We start from the raw sequence: 24,145 nt of genomic DNA on the forward strand, positions 1-24,145 counted from the left end.
AGCCCACCGTAAGCCCCAGACCTTCCAGTTCTCCATTTACAGCACATAGCCCCTCTGCAGGCATCTCTTTCTGCAGCCCACAGTTGGGATCATTCTGGCTGCGCCCTCTATATCCTGCTCTTTTCACTCAGGTTTCTCTCTGTCAGACGTTTCCTGAGCATGAATTTCGATGGCTGAGTGAATTCCATCAAATGAATGTGCTACTGTTTACTTACTTCTGCTACTAGTAGTTTTCATTCCCGCCAGCCACATACCAGCATCCTAGTTTGTCCACATCTTCACCAACACCTGTTATTGTCTATTTTAATTTAGCCATCTCTGGTAGCTCAGCTGATAAAGAATCCGCCTGCAATACAGGAGATCCCTGTTTGATTCCTGGGTTGGATCCTCTGGAGAAGGGAGCAGCTACCTGCTCCTGTATTCTGGCCTGGAGAATTCCATGGAGCCTGGCAGTCTACAGTCCATGGTGTCGCTAAGAGTCAGACACAGGACTGAATGACTGTCACTTTAATTTTTCAGTGGGTGTGAAGTGATAGCTCATTGTGATTTAGATTTGATGCGGAGACTAATGCTGTTTTTTCAGCATATTTTCATGTGATTTTTGGCTATTTTCTTGAAGAAATGTTTATGCAGATTCTTTGCCTGTTTTGATATTGTCCTTTTATTATCTATGTCCTTTATATATTCTGCACTCAATTACCATTTTTAGATATAAGATTTGCAAGGATGTCCTCTCATTATGTGGTTTGTCTTTTTCACTTTCTTAATGTTATCGCTTGTGGCACAAAAATTTTCAATTTTGTTGTAATTCAGTTTATCTACTAATATTTGTATTTTGTCCAGGTTTTGGTGTCAACATAAATTTCTGTTTTACATGGGTAAATACCTAGGAGTGGGGAGGCTGGGCTGTATAGTAAGTGTATGTTTATATTATCCTGCTGAACTGTTTTCAAAAGTGCATGAACCATTTTACATTCCCTCTAACAAGACTAAGAGTTTAGTTGCTCTGTAGCCTCCTTAGCACTCTATATTGCCCTTTTCTAACTTTAGTCATTCAAGTAGGTATACAGTGGTATCTCATTGTGGTTTTGATTTCCATTTTTCTGGAAAATGGACTAATGACATTGACCTTTTCATGTACTTATATGCCATCTGTATCTCTTCTCTGGTGAAGCATTCAAATCATTTGCTCATTTTAAAATTGGATTGTTTTTGTTATTATTTCTATGATTTCTTTAAGATATAAACTATCAGGTATCTGTTTTGCATTATTATCATTATTTATTTACTTGTTTTAGCCAATCTGTGACTTTATCTTTTTGTTCTCTTTATGGTGACTTTTGAAGAACAGAAATCTTTGTGCTTTTTTGTGTCTATTTTAAAAGTCTTCACCAAAGCTAGGGTCCAAAAAAGCATCTACTGCTTTATTGACTATGCCAAAGCCTTTGACTGTGTGGATCACAACAAACTGTGGAAAATTCTTAAAGAGATGGGCATACCAGGCCACCTGACCTGCCTCCTGAGAAATCTGTATTCAGGTTAAGAAGCAACAGTTAGAACTGGACATGGAACAACAGACTGGTTCCAAATAGGAAAAGGAGTACGTCAAGACTATATATTGTCACCATACTTATTCAACTTATATACAAAATACATCATGAGAGATGCTGGACTGGATGAAGCACAAGCTGGAATAAAGATTGCTGGGAGAAATATCAATAACCTCAGATATGCCGATGACGCCACCTTTATGGCAGAAAGTGAAGAAGAACTGAAGAACCTGTTGATGAAGGTGAAAGAGGAGAGTGAAAAAGTTGGCTTAAAACTCAACATTCAGAAAACTTAAGATCATGGCATCTCTTCCCATCACTTCATGGCAAATAGATGGGGAAACAATGGAAACAGTGACAGATTTTATTTTGGGGTGCTCCAAAATCACTGCAGGTGGGGAACTTCAGCCATGAAATTAAAAGACGCTAGATCCTTGGAAGAAAAGTTATGACCAACCTAGACAGCTTATTAAAAAGCAGAGACATTACTTTGCCAACAAAGGTCCATCTGGTCAAAGCTATGATTTTTCCAGTAGTCATGTATGGATGTGAGAATTGGACTGTAAAGAAAGCTGAGCGCCAAAGAATTGATGCTTTTGAACTGTGGTGTTGGAGAAGACTCTTGAGAGTCCTTTGGACTGCAAGGAGATCCAACTAGTCCATCCTAAAGGAAATCAGTCCTGGATATTCATTGGAAGGACTGATATTGAAGCTGAAACTCCAATACTTTGGCCACCTGATGCGAAGAATTGACTCATTTGAAAAGACCCTGATGCTGGGCAAGATTGAAGGCAGGAGGGGAAGGGGACGACAGACGATGAGATGGCTGGATGGCATCACTGACACAATGGACATGAGTTTGCGTAGACTCTGGGAGTTGGTGATGGTCAGGGAGGCCTGGCGTGCTGCAGTCCATGGGGTCGCAAAGAATTGGACATGATTGAGCGACTGAACTGAAGCTATGGTCACAGAGATTTTATCCTGTGTTTTCTTCCAGAAGCTTTTTAGTTTTAGGATTTGCATTTAGGTCAGTGATCCATTTTGAATTGATTTGTGTAGGTGGTGTAAAGGAAGGGTTTGGTTTTTTTGTTTTTGAAAATGTGCAGTTTTTCTAGCATCGTTTGCTGAAAAAATATCTTTTCATCACTAAATTAACTTTGACACATTTGTCTCAAATCAGATGACCATACATGTGTGGATATATTTCTGGGCTCTATTCTGTTCAATAAATTTAGAAGGATTCAGGTCACACTAAGGATTTTACTGATTTTTCTCGAAGAAAACAGCTATTTTTCATCAGCTTTCATTGGTTGTCTGGTTTTTATTTCACCAATTTCTGTGCCGATATTTACTCTTTCTTCTGTTTACTTTGGATTTAATTTGCTATTTTTAAAAATAGTTTCTTAAGGTAGAAACTGACCCATTGATCTGAGAGGTTTTATTTTTTATAACTAAAGAGTTTATATAAATTTCCCCCAATGTACTGCTTTCTCAGCATCCACAACTTTTGATATGTTTTCTTTTCATTTCTCATTAGTTCAAAATGCTTTCTAATTTTTGTTTTGATTTTTTCATCCATGAGTTATTTAAAGGTGTTATTAATTTCCAAATATTTGGAGGTTTTCCACGTATCTTTCTGTTATTGGTTTCTATTTTAGTTCCCTTTCGTCAGATATGCTCTGTTTGATTTGAATACTTTTATCAAGACGTTTATTGATGGGCTAGCGTAGGGTCTGTCTTGGCGAATGTTCCATGTATACTTGAAAAGAGTATGATTTCTTGTTTTGCTGGGTTGAGGGATCTATAAATGTTAAATTGGTTAAGTTGACTGATAGTGGTATTCCAGTTTTCTATATCCTTAATGGTGTTCTGTGATCTTACTCTATCAAATATTGAGTGAGTGGTTTTGAACTCTCTAATCATAATTGTGGATTTGTCTATTTCTCCCTGTATTTATGTCATCTTTTGTTTCATATTATTTTGAAGCTCTGTTATTTGATGCATAAGTGATCATGATTATTATATTTATGAGAGCATTATGATAGCTTAGTTGGTAAAGAATCCACCTGCAATGCAGGAGAGAGACCCTGGTTCAATTCCTGGGTCAGGAAGATCCACTGGAGAAGGGATAGGCTATCCACTCCAGTATTCTTGGGCTTCCCTTGTGGCTCAGCTGGTAAAGAATATGCCTGCAAGGGAAAGGCTACCCACTCCAGTATTTTGGTCTAGAGAATTCCATGGACTACAGTCCATGGGGTCACAAAGAGTCAGACACGACTGAGCGACTTTTACTTTGTAATTATTATGTTATAATAATTGTAACAATTATGTTAGTACATTATTATCAAAGTACTAACTCCTATGCTATTATGAAATTATCTTTTAATCTCTGGCAGTATTTGTTGCACTAAATCTACTTCGTCTGAGAATAGTGTAGCTATCATAGCTTTCTTCTGATTAGTGTTAACGTGGCATGTGAAGAAGTTCAGGACATGTCACTTTGGCATATTGATTATTTTGAGCTAAAGGCACTCAAAAAAAAAACAGCACATGCACTTCCCTTTTCTTCCTGAAAGCAGGGCAAGAAACTAAATTCCTGTGTGAAAGACAGCCTCCTCATATCAGGAGAAAAGAAACATCCTTGTCTCCAGAAATGAGGAGTCCAGGCTGAGAGAAATCTGTACAAACAGACTTTGTTAAAAAAAAATTCTTAGCTTTCTTTAGTTTCCTCAAATAGTTTGGTTACTTTTCCACAATTGCCACACTTTGTATGTATTTGTATTTGTGTGTGTATTTGTTGAACCCAGTATATAAGCACGTCGACCCTGCCACTCCTCTGGGTCTTCGTTTTCCTTGTGGGAGCTTCCTTGTGCATGTGAAAACATTACTAGATGAAAGCTGTATGCCTTTCTCCTGTCGATCTGTTTGTGTCAGTCCCAGCCAGAAATCTGGAGAGGGGTGAGGAGAAATTTTACCTCCCCGTGTTCTGCTCAGTTGTTTCAGTTCTGACTCTTTGTGACCCCGTGGACTGTAGCCCACCAGGCTCCTCTGTCCCCAGGCAAGAATACTGGAGTGGGTTGCCATGCCCTCCTCCAGGGGATCTTCCAGACCCAGGGATCAAACCTGGGTCTCTTGCTTTGCAGGCAGATTTTTTACTGCTGAGCCACCAGGGAAGCCCCTTTACCTCTCCTACATATGTAGTTTTCCATTTAACATGCTTCTGTTTTCATATCCAAAGTGTGTATTTTGGTAGCCAGCATATAGTTAGATCTATTTTTTTTATCCAGCCTGACAATCTCTGCCAGACTAAATTGTCAGATTGTATGTTAAGCCAGTTTACTGTGGTTACTAACAGTGGTTTCAGAGTCTGTTATCTTGTTATTTGTTTTCTACTCATCCTGTCTGTTCTTTGTTTCTTCTTTCATCTTTTTATGCCTGTTTCAAAAATCTATTGTTCTATATTCTCTCCTTTGTCGGCTTCAGGACTAGGACTGAGGTGAGACTGTGAGACTCATCGTGAATGCAGAATTTAAAGGGATGTCAAAAAATTGGTAATCAAGATACATGCTAGTGAATTAATGATTTTAAAAGTAAAAATTAATATAAAATGCATGATGAATAAAATATCAAAATTTCAAACATAAACATGGTCGTTATTTTTGATTTTTCCTGTTGCCTCAGTCTCCAGTATAGCTCAACACAACACTATTACTGACCGTGAGTCACACATTCCTGCTTCTTTGTGTGTCTATTAATTTTATATTTTATACTAGACATTGTAAGGGATGCATTGAAAAGACTGAATTCTGTCTTCCACTGAAGTGTTGGGTTTTGTTCTACGAGGCAGTTGGATCAATGGCAGTTCATTCTGATTGTACAGGCATGATCTTAGGCTTTGTTAGAATGGCGTAGTTTGTTTTCTTCCTTAATCCTGAGAGGGTGTGATCCTTGCTCTTAAGGTGTGGCCTTTTAGGGGTTTCAGTGGGAAGTCTGGAGTGTTTACCAAGCTCCTCTAACTTGGTAGGACTTGAATTCAAGCCCTCTCCCCAGCGCTGAGCAGCACTGAGCACTCTGCTGCTCTCTCAGTCTTCTGGCTCTTTTTCTGCTAGAGTTTTGGAGTCTCATTCTGCGCATACACAGTTCAGAAATTAGTCAAATATTTGAGGGCACTTGGCACCAGCTTTTTTGGTCTTCTCCCATTGCTTCTCCAGGACTTCCCTGGTAGCTCAGCTGGTAAAGAATCCACCTGCAATGTAGGAGATCCTGGTTCGATTCCTGGGTCAGGAAGATCCCCTGGAGAAGGGCTAGGCTACCCACTCCAGTATTCTTGGGTTTCCCTGGTGGCTTAGCTGGTAAAGAATCTGCCTGAAGTGTGGGACCTGGGTTTAATCCTTGGTTTGGGAAGATCCCCTGGAGAAGGGAAAGGCTACTCACTCCAGTATTCTGGCCTGGAAAATTCCTACAGTCCATGGGGTCACAGAGAGTCAGACACGACTGAGGACTTTCATTTTCATTGTTTCTCCTTTTTCTACTCTCTTACATTTTCAGCTGCTCAGTCATTCTGAAAACCAGTTTCTTACTCCACAGTCTAATACACAGCTGCTTTCTGCTTAACCTCAATTCCCTTTTCGTTGTGAAGTGGGGGAATTCCATTAGGGGAAAAGCCAGATGAATGTGGTTCTTACCCTGTGTGATTTCTGTCATTCAAGGGTCTTGGCTCCTGCAGTTTATGCCTGCTTTTAGACATACAGCTGTTCCCTATTGCCTTCAAAGAGCTCTGTGTGTGTGTGTGTGTGTGTGTGGTTTTCTGGTGGTGTGTGTGTGTGTGGTTTTCTGGGGTTTTGTGTCTTGTTAAGAGTTTAGAATTGCTGTTGGCAAAAGGGTCAGTCTGATAAAATATTAATTTCTAGAAGTTGGAACTTCTCGCAAAATTCGGATATGTAGTATTTTCCACTGAGTTTGAAATATTTTCTTTTTATTGTGATTTCTGATTTTTTTGATTCATGGATAGATTTGTTTCTTAAATCACAAACACAGGTAGGTATTCCAGTTATCTTTTAAAAAAAATTTCCATCTGTAATTCACTGTTATCAGAGAAATACTTTATATGTTAACATTCTCTGAATTTTTTTGAAACTTTATGTGATAACATGTAGTTAAAGTTTTGTAAATGTTTCCATGTACTCTTGAAAAAATATTTTGTATTCATTTGTTAGCTCCACTGTTCTATATGTATTACTTAGGTGAAATTTGTTCATTGTGTTTTCTGAGAGGTATGTATGTATATGTAAAAAAATTATCATAATTGTGGATTTGTCTATTTCTCCTAATATTTCTGTGAGGTTTTACTTTACATAGAGTACTTCATGGTGCTTAGCTGCTCAATTATGTCCGACTCTTTGCAACCCTAATGGGCTGTAGCCCATCAGCCTCCTCTGTCCAAGGGATTTTCCAGGCAAGAATACTGGAGTGGGTTGCCATTTCCGTCTCCAGGGGATTAGGTGCATGCAAATTTAGAATTTTTACTGTTAAATCAAATTTCTTTCTTTATGAAATGTCCCTTTCTATTATTAACACTGCTTTTTGTTTTCCAAAAGCATTTGTTGTTTCATGTCAATGTAGCTGATTACCTTTTGTTGCATGATATAGCTTTTCCTTAATTGTTTTACCTTTTTATATTTTAGATTTTTTTTCAAACATCATTTAGTTGAACTTCGTTTCTTCTTATCTCATCTGAAAATTTTTGTCTTTTAATTGGAGCATTTGTTCTATGGACAATAACATTACAAATAATTTTGCGTTTAAATTCATCATTTTACAGTTTGCTTTCTATTAGTCCCACCTGTTCTTCATTGTCTTTTTCTTCTTTCTTGATTTTAGATCAAGTATTTTTAATTATGATTCCACTTCCCCCACCATTCACTTAGAAGTAATTCCTCTTTTAATATTCTTTTAGTGGTTACCCTGGAGATTAAAATATGCATCCTTGACTTATCAAAGTTTAATACAAATTGGTACTTTTACCTCTTCCTCAATAATGGAAAGAATATTAGAATACTTTGCATTAACCTGCTTTCAATATGTATGTCACTACTGTAATGCATTTTTAATTCTCTATATTAAATCTCATGAGACATTGCTATTGCTTTATATTTAGATTTCCCCACATATTTGCCCTTTTATGTTGCTCTTCATTCTTTCCTGCATCTCCCTTAGCATTTTTGTGATTATTCATTCTTTTGCGTCCCCTGAATCTTTCCTTTCTTTGTCCCTCCAATTTCCCACCTCCTGCCTGCACCACCTGTAATTAGTTGAATTCCAGGACATTAGGTTCACACCAAGATAATATTCTACTATACTACATCAGGTGCTGCTGTAGTAATTCCATGCATGTGTCTTAAAGTTTGATTTAACTAATTTCTAAAAGTGAGGTCAATCTTTTTCTTTTAGAAACTAGTAAGGTGAATGTACCTTGGGGCATGCTTCATCTACATTAAATTTGCACTAAATCACTGCTTGGAAGAAACTGGATGGAAGAAGTCATGTAATTAACTCAAAGAAAAATCATGACAATGTCTCCAGAAAAAAAGAAACCACCATCAAAATGTGTTGTGTTGAACTTCACATGCACTTTGCATACATGCAGAAATAATGTCAAAAAATTTAAGGCTAGTTTTGAAAACTCTCAAAAAGATATAGTTAATATATGAATTGAGTGTATATTTTACTGTTTTCTCCTCATATGTAATATGTATGAAATTGTACAGGAAGACAATAGCAGCTGGAACAGGGACCATCTGACATAGGCTTGGAAACAGGGAGTTTCAGGTGACCCTGCTGCTGCTGCTGCTAAGTCACTTCAGTCGTGTCCGACTCTGTGTGACCCCATAGACGGCAGCCCACCAGGCTCCCCTGTCCCTAGGATTCTCCAGGCAAGAACACTGGAGTGGGTTGCCATTTCCTTCTCCAATGTGAAAGTGAAAAGTGAAAGTGAAGTCACTCAGTCGTGTCTGACCCTTAGCGACGCCATGGACTGCAGCCTACCAGGCTCCTCCATCCATTGGATTTTCTAGGCAAGAGTACTGGAGTGGCTTGCCATTTAGAGTTCACTTAATCCAAAGTCCTCATTTTACAGAGAAGGACACTTAAGTCCAGAGAGGCTGAGTCACTTGTCTGACATCTCATAGTCAGTTGGTAGAGAGCTGGGTCTAGAATCAAGGTCTCTGTCAGAGCAGCCTTCTTCGTGTTCCTGCTTTCCTCAGATGGATTCAATCAGTGGGATCTCCAGGTATGGGTTCCCATCTTGGCTACAGCTGATGCCTCTATGACTCGCCAGTGAACCATTAACCACTTTGCTACTTGAGGCTTTAAATTGTATTTTTGATGTGTCTAGTAGATACTGGTGGAGAAGGCAATACTCTTGCCTGGAGAAGCCCATGGATGGAGGAACCTGGTAGGCTACAGTACATGGGGTTGCTAAGAGTCAGACACGACTGAGCGACTTCACTTTCATGCATTGGAGAAGGAAATGTCTACCCACTCCAGTGTTCTTTCCTGGAGAATCCCAGGGACAGAGGAGCCCGTTGGGATGCCGTCTATGGGGTCACACAGAGTCGGACACGACTGATGCGACTTAGCAGCAGCAGCAAGCAGCAGCAGTAGATACTGGGCACAGTATCCAGTCGCCTAACTGGATGGCAGTGGGACAACACAAAGTATTTTCTGCTAAAAATCAGCCAAATACCTCTGTTGCTGCTGCTGCTGCTAAGTTGCTTCGGTTGTGTCTGACTCTGTGTGACCCCATAGATGGCAGCCCACCAGGCTCCCCCGTCCCTGGGATTCTCTAGGCAAGAACACTAGAGTGGGTTGCCATTTCCTTCTGCAATGCATGAAAGTGAAAAGTGAAAGTGAAGTCGCTCAGTTGTATCCGACTCTTAGCAACCCCATGGACTGCAGCCCACCAGGCTCCTCTGTCCATGGGATTTTCCAGGCAAGAGTACTGGAGTGGGTTGCCATTTCCTTCTCCAAGCCAAATACTAGAAGAGGAATTTAAGGAATGGGGGAGATGAAAAAGAAAGCTCCTTGAGACCATTATGAAGTATGTTAAAAAAAAAAGTCCTTTGAATTGAGGTAGCACCACACATAGTGTGTAACACTCAGTGGATGGCGAACCAGCTGGAAGGGCCCAATATCATTGATTTGTTCTCTGGCCTCCCAGCTGTCCATCGAAGTTTTGTGCTCTTTTTTCACTAATATTTTAGTCCATTCAGGCTCTTATGACAAAAAAATACCATAGACTGGGTGGCTTGTAAACAACAAAAGTTTATTCCTCGTAGTTCTGGGGGCTGGGAAGTCCAAGACCAAGGTTCTGGCAGATTCAGTGTCTGGTGAGAGCCTACTTCCTGGTTCATAAGCTGTGTTCTTTGGATATGTCCTCACGTGGTGGAAGGGGCAGAGGGGCCCTCTGGGGACTCTTTTATTCATGAGGGCTCCATCCTTATGAGCTGATCACTTTCCAGAGGCCCTTCCTCCAAGTACTATCATATTGGGGATTAGATTTCAGCTTGTGAATTCTAGAGGGACATAGACATTCAACCCGTCTATAGGAACAAAACATAATTGTTGTGGGGAAGTGGCTGCCCAGCCAGGGACTTCATTTTCTAGAGCCCCATTCAATGGGACTATGTGACTGACTGATGACCTAAAGAACTGAGGATGAGGAATTTATGCCAGGTGAGACCCCCCGTAATACTCTCATATGATCTGCATACTCTCTTTCCTTGACTTCCAACTGCGTCCTGATGCCATAGCGACCTTGGGGGCCAGATGCTGAAGATGACAGAGAGCCTACATCAGTCTGGATCCCTGAAGGACTACAGAGGAGAGAAACACTGTTCACTTTATCCATCACCACCGACTGAACTTCACGTGATCTATTAGCAAGACATAAACTTTAATTGTGTTAGGCCTCTGACAGGTTAGGGTTTACCTCTTTGCAGCTAACAGTTACTTTAACATAGTCAATGATATCTAATTTGAATAATTGAATTTCCACTTGGAGTGCTTGAAGCAATACTTATGGGGACGAAAGGAGAGGAAGAAGGTAGCACGTCATGAAACCAAAGATCCCCAGCATATCTGAGCTCATCAGCAGTCAGTCTTGGGTCAAGGTGCAGTGTGAACATTGTGGCCTCCCCCTCCTCACAGAACACCCTGAGAGCAGAAAGTTAGAGTAGCCACGTGTTATTACTTACAAAACATTACCTCAAAATATAAACTACCTTGTGGAATCAAACTCTCTGCCATCACTAGGCTCATATCAACCTTAATGTAATCTGTTCCCTGGAAGAAAATATGAACCCCTGTTCAAATCCCTTGCACAGAGAACATTTCCCTGGGAGGTGTTCCTGCACTTATTTTGTTACCTCCGGATGAATAAAACTAAGACTTCTTTTTGCTTCTTCTAAAAGTATAATTTACTATATAACATTTACAAGTAGAAAAGCATCTGAGAATATTTTCATGAATAGTAATTAGAAACTAGCGTGCATGACGTGGTCTGTACAGAAGGCCCTTTTCTCTGCTGGGTGCACAGGACAGGGGCATGTACTCTCGAACCAGCCCTGTGGAACTTGGTCAGCTCCTCCCCAGTGCTTCCTGGGCTCCTGGGGCTACTCTCATGTGTAGAAGAAAGTGGACGCCAAAGCAGCTGGTTTGGTGTATTTTGGCTTTTTTTGTTTTACAGTGATATTTGCAAATACTACCCCGAGGACAATAGTTACTGGATTTATTGTATAGTCTGGGAAGGTGAAGAGAAACTTCCAAAGCCCTGGGTGGTGGGGAAGGAGGAGCAGGGCTCAGAGGCAGTACCTGTGTAGGTGCTGACTAGCTCTGCCACTTACCTCCACGACTTCAGAATACCAAGTCATCACCTGCGGTACCCACCTCAGTAGTGGCAGAAGTGGCCCTTTAAATTGTTCTCCAGAAAAGACAGAAGAGGAGCACATCGGGAGGGCCAAGGTGAACCTGGATTCAAAATTCTACATCCAAGGTTGGTCACACCTCAACTTACCACTCAGCAGAGCTGCTGGTCAGTTCCTCCAAGCCCTGAGATCGACTCTCCTGGGCGAAGGCACCACCAGTGTTCTGTGCGGACACACAAAGGACCTTAAGAGAGCTAGCTGTGGGCAGCAGAGGAAAAAAAACTTCCTTTAGAGAGGGAGGTGGCCACAGCCAGTCCAGCAAGAGTGAGCGGAGTACAATGAGAGCAGAATTTGGACTCTGACTGATCTGGGTTCAAGCCCTGGTTATGCCACTCTGGTCCTCCCAAACACCCTGACTAGTCACCACCACTGGAAGTGGGCATGGCAGTTACAGAAACTGCTAGTGGAACTCAGGGGCAGTGATTTTAATACTCTTGGGCTTTATAATAACTGTCTCTATTTGAGTATTCCTTAACATCTTACTATCTTACTTGTAATTCTGGTACTTCTTAAGACCGTGTGAACTATTCTGCAATCAAAACGTAATTCCCTTTCAGTACAATGGATTTCCCTGGGCTCTGAATAGGGGATAGAGTGGCTGGCAGAGGTGAGGCTGTGGAGCTGGATAGAAGGTAGTGGAAAAGAGCAGTGGGCAGTGGTGCTGAGGTTGGAGAAAAGGGCGTGTTTATGCCTCTTCTTCCCTTACCTTCTCCAAGACACAGCTCTATTATTTTTGTTTGCTTTATTGATGATTCAGAATTTTAGAGTCTTTCTGTGTCCCAGTGTTTTTATGGTCAGAGTGACCCACCTGGTTCGCCTTGGCTTTGACAGAGATGAAACACTTTCCATTTTGTTTTCAGATGTGAAGCTGCTCTCACTGCATCTCCAAAGTGAATCCTGCAGATGCATCCACCCCACATACAGGGGCCTTGGGTGCAGGTAGCAGGGTGAACGTGCAGGTGCTGGGCTGGCCCAGCCCCCATGGCCACTCAGCAGTTCGCAGGCCTGCGGGGTCCTCCCCACTGTTGAGGGTCCTTGCTATTGAGAGCCAGAGTTGGGGAGGCCTTTCAGGAAGAACCTGCCGACACCCTCTGCCATGTTGGAGGGTGCAGGGCTGGGGCTCATCTGCCCAGGGACTGCTTTCACTGGGGAGGGGCTAGGGCTACAGAGGGTGAGTGGGCCTCGGGAATGGCAGTTCTGGGGGGCCCGGCACAGGCTTACTGGAGCGCAGGTCTGGTGTCCTCCAGCTTGTCTCCAGCTGGAGATAACATTAATATCTCACACTTGCAGCTTTTTTGGGCACTAGAAGAACTGAGACTTTCTCTTCAAGGAACAATGAGAATTTGTTCTGAGCCTTTGTGATAAGAAAGGAGAAAGAAAATCATTCCTAGAGGCAGGAGAGGAGGGCGGAAAATCATCTCAGCAAAAGGCACAAACTTCTCATTATACATTATTATGCTTTCAAATAAGCATTTGTGCAAGCCCATTCTTTGGTTTAAAATAAAATGGCTCTTAAGTCTTAAAAGACTATCTTGTCCATGTCTTGTTTGGGGAGGAAAAAAATGATGGGAGGAAGCTGGTAGATGAGCTCTTTTGTCCTCGGGCCCAGCCTGGCAAGCTGGGTGCAAGCTGTCACATGCAGGGTGATGCTGAGTTCTGCCACAATCCGTCTTATGCGGTGAATGTAGTAGGAAAATCCCTTATTAGGAGGATCCCCAGTGATTTAGTAATTACCCCTTACTCCTAAATGAGAAAGCCAGGACAGATGCCCTGCACTAAAATCCCTATGGAATGTGATGTTATAGTGAGTTTCTTGGTATATTTTGAACTATGCAAATACTTCTTCCAGGAGGCAGTTGCACAGTTAGAATTGCAGGACTCCACAGATAAACTGTGTTGATTCCCTCCTCCCTTTTTATTAATTAAAAAAGAAGAAAAAACCCAAACCAAAATTTAGAGCAATATTTAATACATAAAGACAAAAGAAGCAGAGACTGCCTATCCCCTGCAACATTTAGAGTCTTAGTGAAAAGTCAACACTTATTTACAGAAAGTGTGTCTGAGTGGAGCTTCAGAGGTCCTGGCTGTACTGATTTAGTGGAACCTATGAAAAGGGAAAGAGGTAAGTCTGTGAATCAGGCAGCCACTGAGCTGGGTGCTTAAATGAACAAGCTCTGGACTATTCTGAGCTCAGCAACCCATTCCCTGGGTGACCCTGGGCAGCTACAGGCCCACTCCAGGCCTCACAGGAAAATGGAGGTATGAATAGTATCTCCCTGAAGGGCTGCTATGTTAGTAAAGCAAACTGACTCAGGGCTGGCCCACAGGGACCTCTGGTCACTCCTGTTATTCTGAGGGCTTGCAGCTGTACCTGTACCAGTATATATTCCAGAAAAGACTTTGATATTTGCACCACGTTTTTTAAATTGGGGGAAACAACCTCTTTGTCTCTTACTCCTTCTCCTTTTTCTTCTTCACTTTTCTTGGCTGCTTCTTTCCTGCCTCTCCTGCTACCACATCAGAAGCATCGGTGGGGTGCACTGAGCCCCCACCGACCCGGCCCAGCCTGTCCTCGGTCGCCCCTTTCCCATGTCACACCTCCTGCTGCTGTTCCTGCTTCCTGATAACAAGCTTCTTGAAACTGACTCCACTCCCCCTCCCAATTTCCAGCTCTCCATGCTGAGTCTGCTCCCTCCTCTGCTGTCTAATCTTCCTTATCATTCACTCCGAAGACTTGGCCCTGCTCCTTGACTCTTCCTCAGGCAGTCTCTGCGGCCTCTGGCCTCAGCCACCTTGCCCCTTCCTCAATTTCTATCCTTCCACATCAGCAGAAATTGTCTTTCTCTCTACTGGAATCCTATGACATTGTCTAATACCTCCTCCTTAAAAAAAAAATCCTTTGTGTCATTTATCCTGCAAAAGAAAATCACATCCACAGAAAAGAAAGTCATTTCAGTTGTAACTTGTTTGCAAAGACCCACAAAGACTTCTTGAATCATACAGAAGATCTTCATTGTGAAATTTAAACCACTCCACTCCCCACCGCCCAACCCAGAGGGTCTTCCATCTCCCGTTCCTCCAGTTTCCCCACCAGACCTCAGCCTCCAGATCTCCCTTCCCCAATGTGGTGACCTGAAAGTGTTTTTCTGTGCTCAAATAAGCTGGTCTGGGAGAGCGTGAACCTGGTCATCTTTTATGAGCACATTAGTTTCCTGCCTAATATAAGCCATTGAGAAACTCAGCTACTTGGGAAGCAGCAGAAAGTTGTTAGATTCAGTTGTATCTTATAGCTCTGATGACCTTTGATTTGTACCTTTTTAAAAGATGGTTTTGGTCAACCAAACCATTAAGGGCTTACCCTATCAAGCCCTTAATATTCTCTCAAAGTTGAGATAGGTCTAACTATTTTCTTTGTTCAGTTGGGGGATGTGTGTGTGTGTGTTTGTGTCTGTGTTTGGTGGTTGGGTGTGCTTTCTCTTTCTAAAACTCTCCCTCGCAGCCACATGACAGATGATGATTGCTTTCTGTGGTGCCTAATACATTGCTCTCCACTCAGTGAATACTGTTACCTGACTCCCGTCCCCACCCTGGGGGATCTGGATTCACAAAGGAATAGAACCTTCTTACAAAATCTGGAGTATGATTGCAATTTTACTTTAGAAGCACCCGCTTCCCAGAGGAATAGCTAGTGATTGATGCCACTGTCAGAAACCCAGATGCACACACTCATACATCAGCCAGGAAATTACATAAACAGCTCACCCAGCAGGCCAGCACTGACTCACCCACTTGCTCCCCTACGGGAGGAGAGGTGATATGAAACCCAAGGCAACAGCAGGGAACAGACAAAGGAAAGGAGTTAGGCGGGACTGGGCTCTCGAAGGTCCACAGGGTTTTTTCCTTCCTCATCTTGTGCCAAGGGCAGCAGCCACAGGCCAATGTCTGTAGTTACACTGCTATGTGAGCAGGATTGTGGGGAGTTGTTGTATCTGTCCTGGGCATGCACTGTCAGCTTGTTCTCATGGTGCGTGTACAAGGCTGCAGACAGCTTTACACACATGCCTTCGTGCTAACACAGGTACCGGTGATGTCCACCTCTTCCCTTGGGGTGGGAGTGACCTACTTAGGCTAAGCTCATGCTAGGGTATTTGTCTCTTTGGAGGGCATGCCAGTGTTGATTCCAGCAGGATGGGCTGGCACAGACTGGTTGCTTGCTCAGAAGATGCCTGAAAAAATACTGATACCATTAGGGCAGAAGAGTGGAAAGTAGTCTGGCAGGCCTGCTGGTGACTTGTGAGTGTAAGGGGATTATCGGTAGCGGCAGGCCAAAGCGTTGACATTCTTGACCACATAAAAGCCCATGGTGACTGGAGGGATGACCAATGTCCGGCCGGCCCGCAGGGGGCGGGGCTTCAGTTCTGGGAGGGTCCCATCATCCACCATCACTAGGGGCTGGCCGTTCAGCTGCACTGACCTACAGTGAGAAGAAACAGCATGGGGCTTGTTATTGCCTTGAAAGGAAGCCGTGGCAGCAGAGTCTGGGCAGCCTCAGCTTGCCCCCGTCCGCTGACCGTGCCCGACTAGTGACCACTCACTGGCACCAGCTCTGCCCAGCCTTTCAGCTGCTGCTTCACTCAAACAGCGCACGCGGACATCCCAGCAATGCTCTGAGGAAGAAATGGCCCCGGTCCCATTCTCCCGAGTGTGGTTAAGTGACTTGCCCAAGGCTCTACAGCTTGTCGTCCTGGGAGATTTGAACACAGGTAGTCCAGTTCCAGAGACGCATCATTTATTCAGACAAAAAGTCTCTGAGGCAGAAGCGGAAGTGTCTGATGCCTATAATAGTAGTCCAGTTGGTGGTGTTGAAGAAGACTCCTAAGAGTCCCTTGGACTGCAAGGAGATCCAAACAGTCTATCCCAAAAGAAATCAGTCCTGAATATTCATTGAAAGGACTGATGCTGAAGCTGAAACTCCAATAATTTGGCCACCTGATGCAAAGAGCTGATTCATTTGAAACAACCCTGATGCTGGCAAAAATTGAATGTGGGAGGAGAAGGGGATGACAGAGGATGAGATGGTTGGATGGCATCGCCAACTCAATGGACATGAGTTTGAGTAAACTCCGGGAGTTGGTGATGGACAGGGAAGCCTGGAGTGCTGCATGCAGTCCATGGGGTCACAAAGAGTTAGACACAACTAAGCGACTGAGCTGAACTGAACTGGACTCTTCTACCTGAAGAGCGGAATAACATACAGGCTGAAGATGACTTCAGAAGTTCCTATTTAACTGCATCTTCATTAGTTTGAGAGATGAGAGAACTGACATTGTGTCACTTGTCTCCGGCAGTTCTAAAGGAGGCAGCGACTATATAACCACCTACCTTCCTCTAATCTGAGCATGAGTTTCCATGTCTAATATTTAAAGGATGTTTTCATTTTCGGGACACCACGAAGTAAGTGATAAAGCAGGCACCTGTGACCCCAGTTCACCTATCCTGTTTGCTTTTATCCCTCCTGTGTATTAGCCATCTTCAGCCCTGAGAAGGACTTAGAGAGCAAAGGGAAATGGCTCATCACCCATCTGGGGTCTGTGGTACAGAATCCAGACAAGCTCCCAGCTGTTTGTGATGTGACTTGGGAAGCCACGCACCCAGACTGAAGCTCAGCTCTTTGGGTAAGTAGAAAAGGCCAGAACCGGGCCACTAGCTGTAAATAAGGCTGCAAGTGACCTTTGGAAAATCAGCATGACAGTGTCGACTGTCTTTGGGCCTCGCCCGGCCTCCAGTGTGACATCTGAGCTGGGAAGAGAATATAACTGTTAGAAACTGATAAGAGGTCTTGGTTTAGCTTTCCATCTGTGCTCTGAATGACAGGTGGGTTTAGAGATTCATGATCAGACACCCTGCTCAGTAGAGCCGTGAACTCCTTGAGGTAAGTGAGATATAAATTGCTCCCGGGGGAGCTGGGCAGAGTGGCAGCTCCAGGCCCAGCCCGACATGGACCAGTTCCGGCCTGGTCCAGATCTGAAGGGCCAGGGGCAGCCCCCCTCTCTTGGTGGTATGACTGAGAAATGAACAAACAGGGGTCTCCTGCATGGAGAGCCAGGCCTGCCTCTGGAAGATGCAGGGGTATAAGAGTCGAGATCTAAAGGGCAGTGTGACCTCATCAGCATGCAAGAACTTTTTATAACCCTCTCTGGTGAAGACAGCATATTCTTTACTGTCTGAGCCACCAGGGATAATGGTTGGTTAGAAAGCTGACTCAGGTGTGAGCATGACCAAGATTCTGCACTGACCTCTAACTCCAGGAGCTGGCCACTAACTTCCGAGATGGCGATGGCAAAGCTCTTCATCACACTTCCTGCGGTTTTGCATCTGTGAGAAGACAGGCTCTATGGGCCGTAGAACGAATTGAAATGAAATGTAAATGTCAAAGTGCTTTGAAAGCACAGTGAGCCATTAAGTGGGAGACAGTGTTTTCTGTTGTTATTCTTTTCATTGTCGTGCCGGGTAGGTGAAATTTTTGGTCCTTGTACGGGGTGTTTCACGGGTCCTCTCCTAAAACTCTCTTCCCTTGGCTCTCACGGTAGCCGCCTGTCTGTCTGCGTGTCTCCCTCTTCCTGTTTTTCTCCTTCATTTTTGCATGTCATTTCCTTTTCAGGGGGACTCTTCCCTTACACCTTCCTCTCAGATGCTGGGGTTCCTGGTGCTTGGTCCTTGGACCTCTCTGCTTTCCACACTACATACTCCTACTGGATGCTGTTACCCACACACAGGACGTGAATTACTATCTGCCTGCGGATGCTACCCAAATCTGTATCTGAAGCCTGCATCTTTCTTCTGATTTACATACCTCTGCTTAACTGTCCCAAAGGAACTTCAAAAGTCATTGTGTCCAAAATCAAGATCTCCTCAAATCTCTGACTTTTTACTCTCTGGGCTGGTCCTACCATCTATCGGATTGCCTAAGCCAGAAAGCTGGGAGTCACCTGGGTCTTCTCCTCCAGGTCCCAGGCCTGGAGTTGCTGCCTGCATGCTCAGTTGCTAAGCTGTATTCAACTCTTTGCAACCTTATGAACTATAACCCACCAGGCTCCTCTGTCCATGGAATTTTCCAGGCAAGAACACTGGAGTCGGTTGCCATTTCCTCCTCCAGTGGATCTTCCTGACTCAGGGATCAAACCCGTGTCACCTGTGTCTCTAGGATTGCAGGAGGATTCACCACCACTGAGCCACCTGGGAAGTTGCTAAATCCAACCAATTCTACCTTTTAATAGTTTTCAAATCTGCTTCTTTCTCTTTCTTCATTGCTATTATTTAGTTCAGAACGTTCCTGTGACCTGTCTCCGGCCCCTGGCCTCGCCTGCATGCCCCATGCCAGCCACATTGCTGAGAGAGCCATCTGTGGCTGTCCATGCTTCAAACTCTTCAACAACGCCATCCCTTCCCTTAATCTGGATGATGAAGCCAAGCTCTGGCCACCTCCCCAGTCTCAGATGCTGCCACTGCCCCTTACTCAAGGGCTAACTGTAGATCACAGACCTCTGGGGGTGGGTTTGGGCTGAGCTGGCAGTTACTGTAAGGACATCATCAGCGTATGTATGAACAGACTGTTCCTGATGAAAAACAGTTAAGCTTTGTACATAAATGAGGTAGATCTTTCTCAAATGAAAATGTCAGTAGATCCTGTTGGGAATAAAATACACGAGTTCATTTAAAAGAACAGTAAATATTTTTCAAATGCAAATGCCTGTAGACACTGTTGGGATAAGAGATGAGTTCATTTAAAACTATTGAAACATTCCTAATAGGTATTTTGGGAAGAAGGGGGGCATCATGTGCTTTTATCAAGCAAGAGATTTTTAAAGGGACAATTACTATAATGTGGGAGGGCCATAGACATCTGTTGACATCACAAAGGATTCCCAGAACTCCAGGGTGCCTTTTGCCCCTCCCTGCGTGATCTGGGTCATTGTGTGTGGTGTTCCCTCCACCTGGACCACAGTCAATCTTCCTCCTCCATGGGACAACTGTTCTGGGTCCCTGATGAGCCTGCTCTTTTGTTGTCCCCTCTGGTGAACCTTCTCTGAGCCCTGGGTTATCAGCCCCAACTATGGGCTCTCTATGGGTAGTTCCCAAAACTACCCTCACTGAATGGTAGGACTTACCCCAGTACCCTTCACTGGGCTGCGAGCTTGGTGAGGAAAGGAATGGTGCTTTTCACCCTGAATACTCAGTGCCTAACAAGGTTCTTGGCATAGAATTGGGGTGAAATATTTTCTGAACGAGAGAGTGGACTTTTTAGGCCCTTTCACATTATTTCTGGTATTCCTGGGCTGAGTTTCTTCAATTCTAAAGAGGCTCCCTGGACGTTCGCTGAGTGTCTTTACAGATTTCATTAATGTACCAATTACTCTTGCTCTCAGTGGCCCTGGAGAAGTTAGATAAGACCTGAATTATCGCTGATTCTCACAGTCACTCACTAGGTTCCTTATCCCAATCAGACAGAGACCATTGATCATCGCTAGGGATTTTCATTCTTAAAAAAGATCTATATGACCATCTCTTAGCTAAGCCAACATGAGCTAATTTTGTGAGACTTTCAGTCCTCACACGTCCTTATCTACAAAGTTCCTTCATTATAATGATGGACTGTGCTATACCACCTCCATTCTATTTTTCCTGCTTATGTTTTTATTGTAATATTTATCCTATTACCCAGTTAAGTCATATCACACTAAATATCACAATTATCTTTCACTTTTATGCACTGAACAATTTGCAAACATATCATGTGAATGATAAAAATCACTGATTACCGAGCTTGTCTGTGCCAAAGGCGAGAAGATGTGATTTACTCTATCGCATGAAGTCCTCACAACTACCAGCCGAGGCAGGTGTTAGCACCTCTGCAGATGAAGACATCGACGTTTAGAGGGATCGAAGATTCACCCAAGTCATGCAGCCGTTAAGTGGTGGAGCTGAGATGTGCCTGCGGCCTTATAACACAGTCCTATCTGGCCTCCCTTGTGACTGTGAAACAGCCCAGTGAGGTACATAGGCAAGTATTATTATTTTAACTTCACTATTGAGATGAGGTCAGAGAGGTTAGGTGGCGTGGGCAAGGTCACACAGCTAATAGGTGGCTAAGCTCAGTCTTGGATTCAGGCCCCCTGACACCTGTTTCTATTATTTGTGTTGTTCCCCAATTCCACATGGCACTCACTAGGATCATGTTTCTTTCTTTGAAAACCTTTCTTATCATATTTTCATCACATTCTGGGACCTCTTTCCCGGCCTGTGACTTTTCAAACCAGATGCTAAATGATCCAGCCTACGTGGAGCTATTTTTCTTAATTCCCTAGCTGCTGAGGGCTTTTAAATTATCCAAATATTAGGACAACTGCGTTGTTTTTTTTTTTTTTTTATCACCATCTGTTTTTTCAAAGTCTGAGTTGCTTTGCAATTCCTAAACTTGTTTTCTTTACACTGCATGCTATTTTAAATGGGATTCCGTGTCTCAATTTGGAGTCAAGCCCTCTGCTCCCTGGGTCTCTGTGGGATCCCCTTGGCTGGGTCACCATCCTCCCCCCACCACCTGTCTACAATCTCTGGTCTCATTAAGGTTCTTGCTGGCTGTGGTTACTGAAGTAAGCTTTCAGCTCTTCTGATGTCTCAGGGAAGCAAATCTAGTGAGTGTGCTCTTTGCTAGTCTTGAAGATAATTTGTTAGTCTGGCCCTGGGTGGATTTTTGCAGGGGCAGAGGCAAGGGAAACCTGTGTATTATTGGGAGCAGCCTGGGGAGCTAGTGACTGGCATATCTGGGGCCTTGAATGGGAGGTGAAAGGCCTCAGAGATAACTAGTTCCACGTCCACCACTTTGAGAAAGTGATCTGCCTTCCGTGAACCTGGGTTTCTTTTTCTGTAAGATAGACTAGGCGAACCCTAAGATTCTTTCTGGTTCCCATACTTTTCAGGTGGGTTGCCCACAGTCTAATAGCTAACTTGAAGCAGAATTTAAAGCCAAATTCAGTGATCCTGCACAGGTAGAAATCTGATTATGACATTCGCCTGTCTAAATGTTCAGTAACTTCCTGCTGGTCTTAGAACATTCTCCAAGGGCCTTAGGAGACCCCCCAAACAAGGCCGTTTACCTACTTCCCCAGCCCTTAGAGGCTCCCTGGAGCTCCTGCCCCCTGAAGCGCCCCACCACCGATCACTTTTTATTCTGTGTATGCTTCCTCCAGTCACTAACTCTACTCGCAGGGCTTGTGTGCGTGTCATTTTGCCTGGAACTTTCTCTGTACTCCCTCCCTGCTTCCAGCTTCCTTTTCTCTACTAACTCCTACCTGTCTTTCAGGCCAGGTGCCAGCACAGTACTCCTGATCACCTAGCACTTCTCTGTCTCTGCGCTCATCACAGTGTCCAGATTGCAGACTGCCTGTCAGCCTCTCCCCTAGTTAAGGAAGACCCTCTGTCGGTCCTGCTCATGCTGCGCTGTCCCGCGCACCAACTCACACAGCAGGTGCTCAGTAACGGAAGGGCAGGATGTAAATATGTGGGTGGATGAATCACGGTTTGGAGGGAAAAGGTGGGGAGGGCAGAGACTTGAGTTACAGTTCACACTCTGAGCATGACACGTGCAGGTCTAGCAATGTCACAGTTGGCTCTGGTGTGGGGTTTCTAGGTTGTTAAGTGCGAGAGGAGGGAAAGACGGGGTAGGGAGCAGAAGAGAAGGAGGAAGGAGGAAAGGAGAAGGTGTAAGAATCTGAGTGGTGACACTGGAGGGCATAACCCTTACGACCGCCTAGTTCTCACGCCAGCGTGCTCGCCCGCGCGCCACTAGAGGGCACTCTTGCTCTTCACAACGGTGCCGACCCGCGCGGCGGCTCCCGGGCCGCGGAGCTCCTGCCTCTGCCCCTCCAGCCCGCTCTCCAGTCCCGGGGAGCCCCGGAGACGGGCCCGGCGCTTGGCCTCTTGGAGCTACAAACTTCAGGATCGGTCCAATCCCGGCAAAAACTTCGTTGCGGTCCATTAATCGCCCCCCAGCCAGTGGTTAATATTAAGTAACCGCCCCCAGCCCCCAGCGCCGCCAGTGGTTAATATTAAAGAACCAGGCGAAGTCCGCAGCGATTCCTGCCGGGGAGCGGCTTCCTCGCCGGTGCAGGGAGCGGCCCGCGCGGGTGCGGGGCTGGCGGCGTCCGGCTCTCCAGCCCGGGTCCTGGCGCCCCGCCGTCCGGCCCGCAGCACCTGTGTGCGCTTTACAGCCCCCCCCCCCACCCCGCGAGGTCCCGCTGCCCCTGGAGGCCCCCCTCGCTGAGTTAGGAAGCTGGTGTGTGCAGCTGCCCTGCCCTTTTCCAGGTCAGGGGCAGGTTAGAGCCGGGAGGGAGCCCGGCTGGGTTTGAGGACAGAGGGGCCTTGCTCCGCTCCGTTCCCCTGCTTCTCCGGGAGAGGCTGTGTATCTGGAGTAGCTTAGACAGGAGGGAGGTTCCTTTGAGATGGCCGTGAGAGACTACCCGCTGAGGAGGGCTGCTCACAAGTGGCTGCAGCAGCCTAGTGTCTCCTGGTCCCCACTTGCCCAGCTGGAGCAAAAGCGGTGGGATGCTCATGACCCTCTCAGAGAGCTCCTACTCCTCAGGGGTCACAGGGAAGATGATTTCCTCCCAAGGGTGTGGTGCTTTTGCTCTGCCTGAAATCTGATTGACTGTCAAAAAGCCTGATGTTCCTTCCAGGCCCCTTTGGATGTGGCCTCCTCCACCCCAACCTTATCTGAGAGCCCCAGCTGGAAGAGGGGTACGTTTTTGGCAGCTTCTTTTCAGTATGCGACATCTCAGATTTATTCTCTGTACTGTGGTCATTTCACCTGCTAAACTAATTGTTCTCTTTTTAAAATTTTCAGTGGCACGTGGCTTAGTGCCTTCTTGCCCAGGATAGTAGTTTAAATGAATTCTTGTCGAGTTCCACTCAGTCAGTCTCTATTCTCACGTGGCTGTTTGGACACTCCAGTCCCTTCCTCTGACGTTGTTAAAGAGAGGAGACTAAGTGAAAAATGGGGCTGAATGTCTCCCGTTCCCCTTACCCCTCAAAAAGCCCTCATCATATATGAAGCTCCTGGCCACTTAAACAGTTTAAGGTTGAAAAGATCACTTTTCCCATGTCCTTCTCTTTGAGAGCATATTGAAATGAGGAGTGTTGATCTAACTTCTTATATTGCTGAACAGGGAAAACACGCAGATTCCATTATGCAAGCAGAGCTGAGGATTTTATAGGCAGGTTGTTAGGGATATAAACTTTTCCTGTTGGCAGCTGGGTTTGGGGGTCGTGATTTGAACTGTGTTCTATCCAAGTCTGTGTGATAATGGTCTAAACCATCATGGTATCCTACCATGTGCTTCTAATGGTTCAAAATAACTTAGCACACTTGGCAGAGAAGATGAGAGCCTATCTAAGGAACCTGGATTTATACTGATAGTGTTCATTTTCATCAAATGAGAGGGAGTCATCTGGGGGCACTTCGGGAAGAAAGTTTGATTTTGCGACCATCTCAGAGCTCCACGTCATAGGTATATCACACTCAAACCATGAGAGAAACCAGCTACAAAAACCATGGGG

At 44.6% G+C, this 24,145-nt stretch overlaps 1 protein-coding gene across 1 annotated transcript in view; it reads right to left on the reverse strand.

Moving 5' to 3' along the window:
• Positions 1–11,811: 11,811 nt before the first annotated feature.
• The window catches only part of HPSE2 (heparanase 2 (inactive)), a 714,911-nt gene continuing 702,577 nt past the window's right edge, over positions 11,812–24,145 (reverse strand). Inside the window, exon 12 of the mRNA XM_055424904.2 lies at positions 11,812–16,007. Within this exon, the coding sequence (XP_055280879.1) occupies positions 15,842–16,007 (166 nt within the window). The 3' untranslated portion in view covers positions 11,812–15,841. The remainder of the gene's footprint in view (positions 16,008–24,145) is intronic.

This window comes from Moschus berezovskii, chromosome 12 (genome assembly GCF_049115385.1).
Source record: "Moschus berezovskii isolate FMDL1 chromosome 12, NW_MosBer_1.0, whole genome shotgun sequence".
NCBI lineage: Eukaryota > Metazoa > Chordata > Mammalia > Artiodactyla > Moschidae > Moschus > Moschus berezovskii.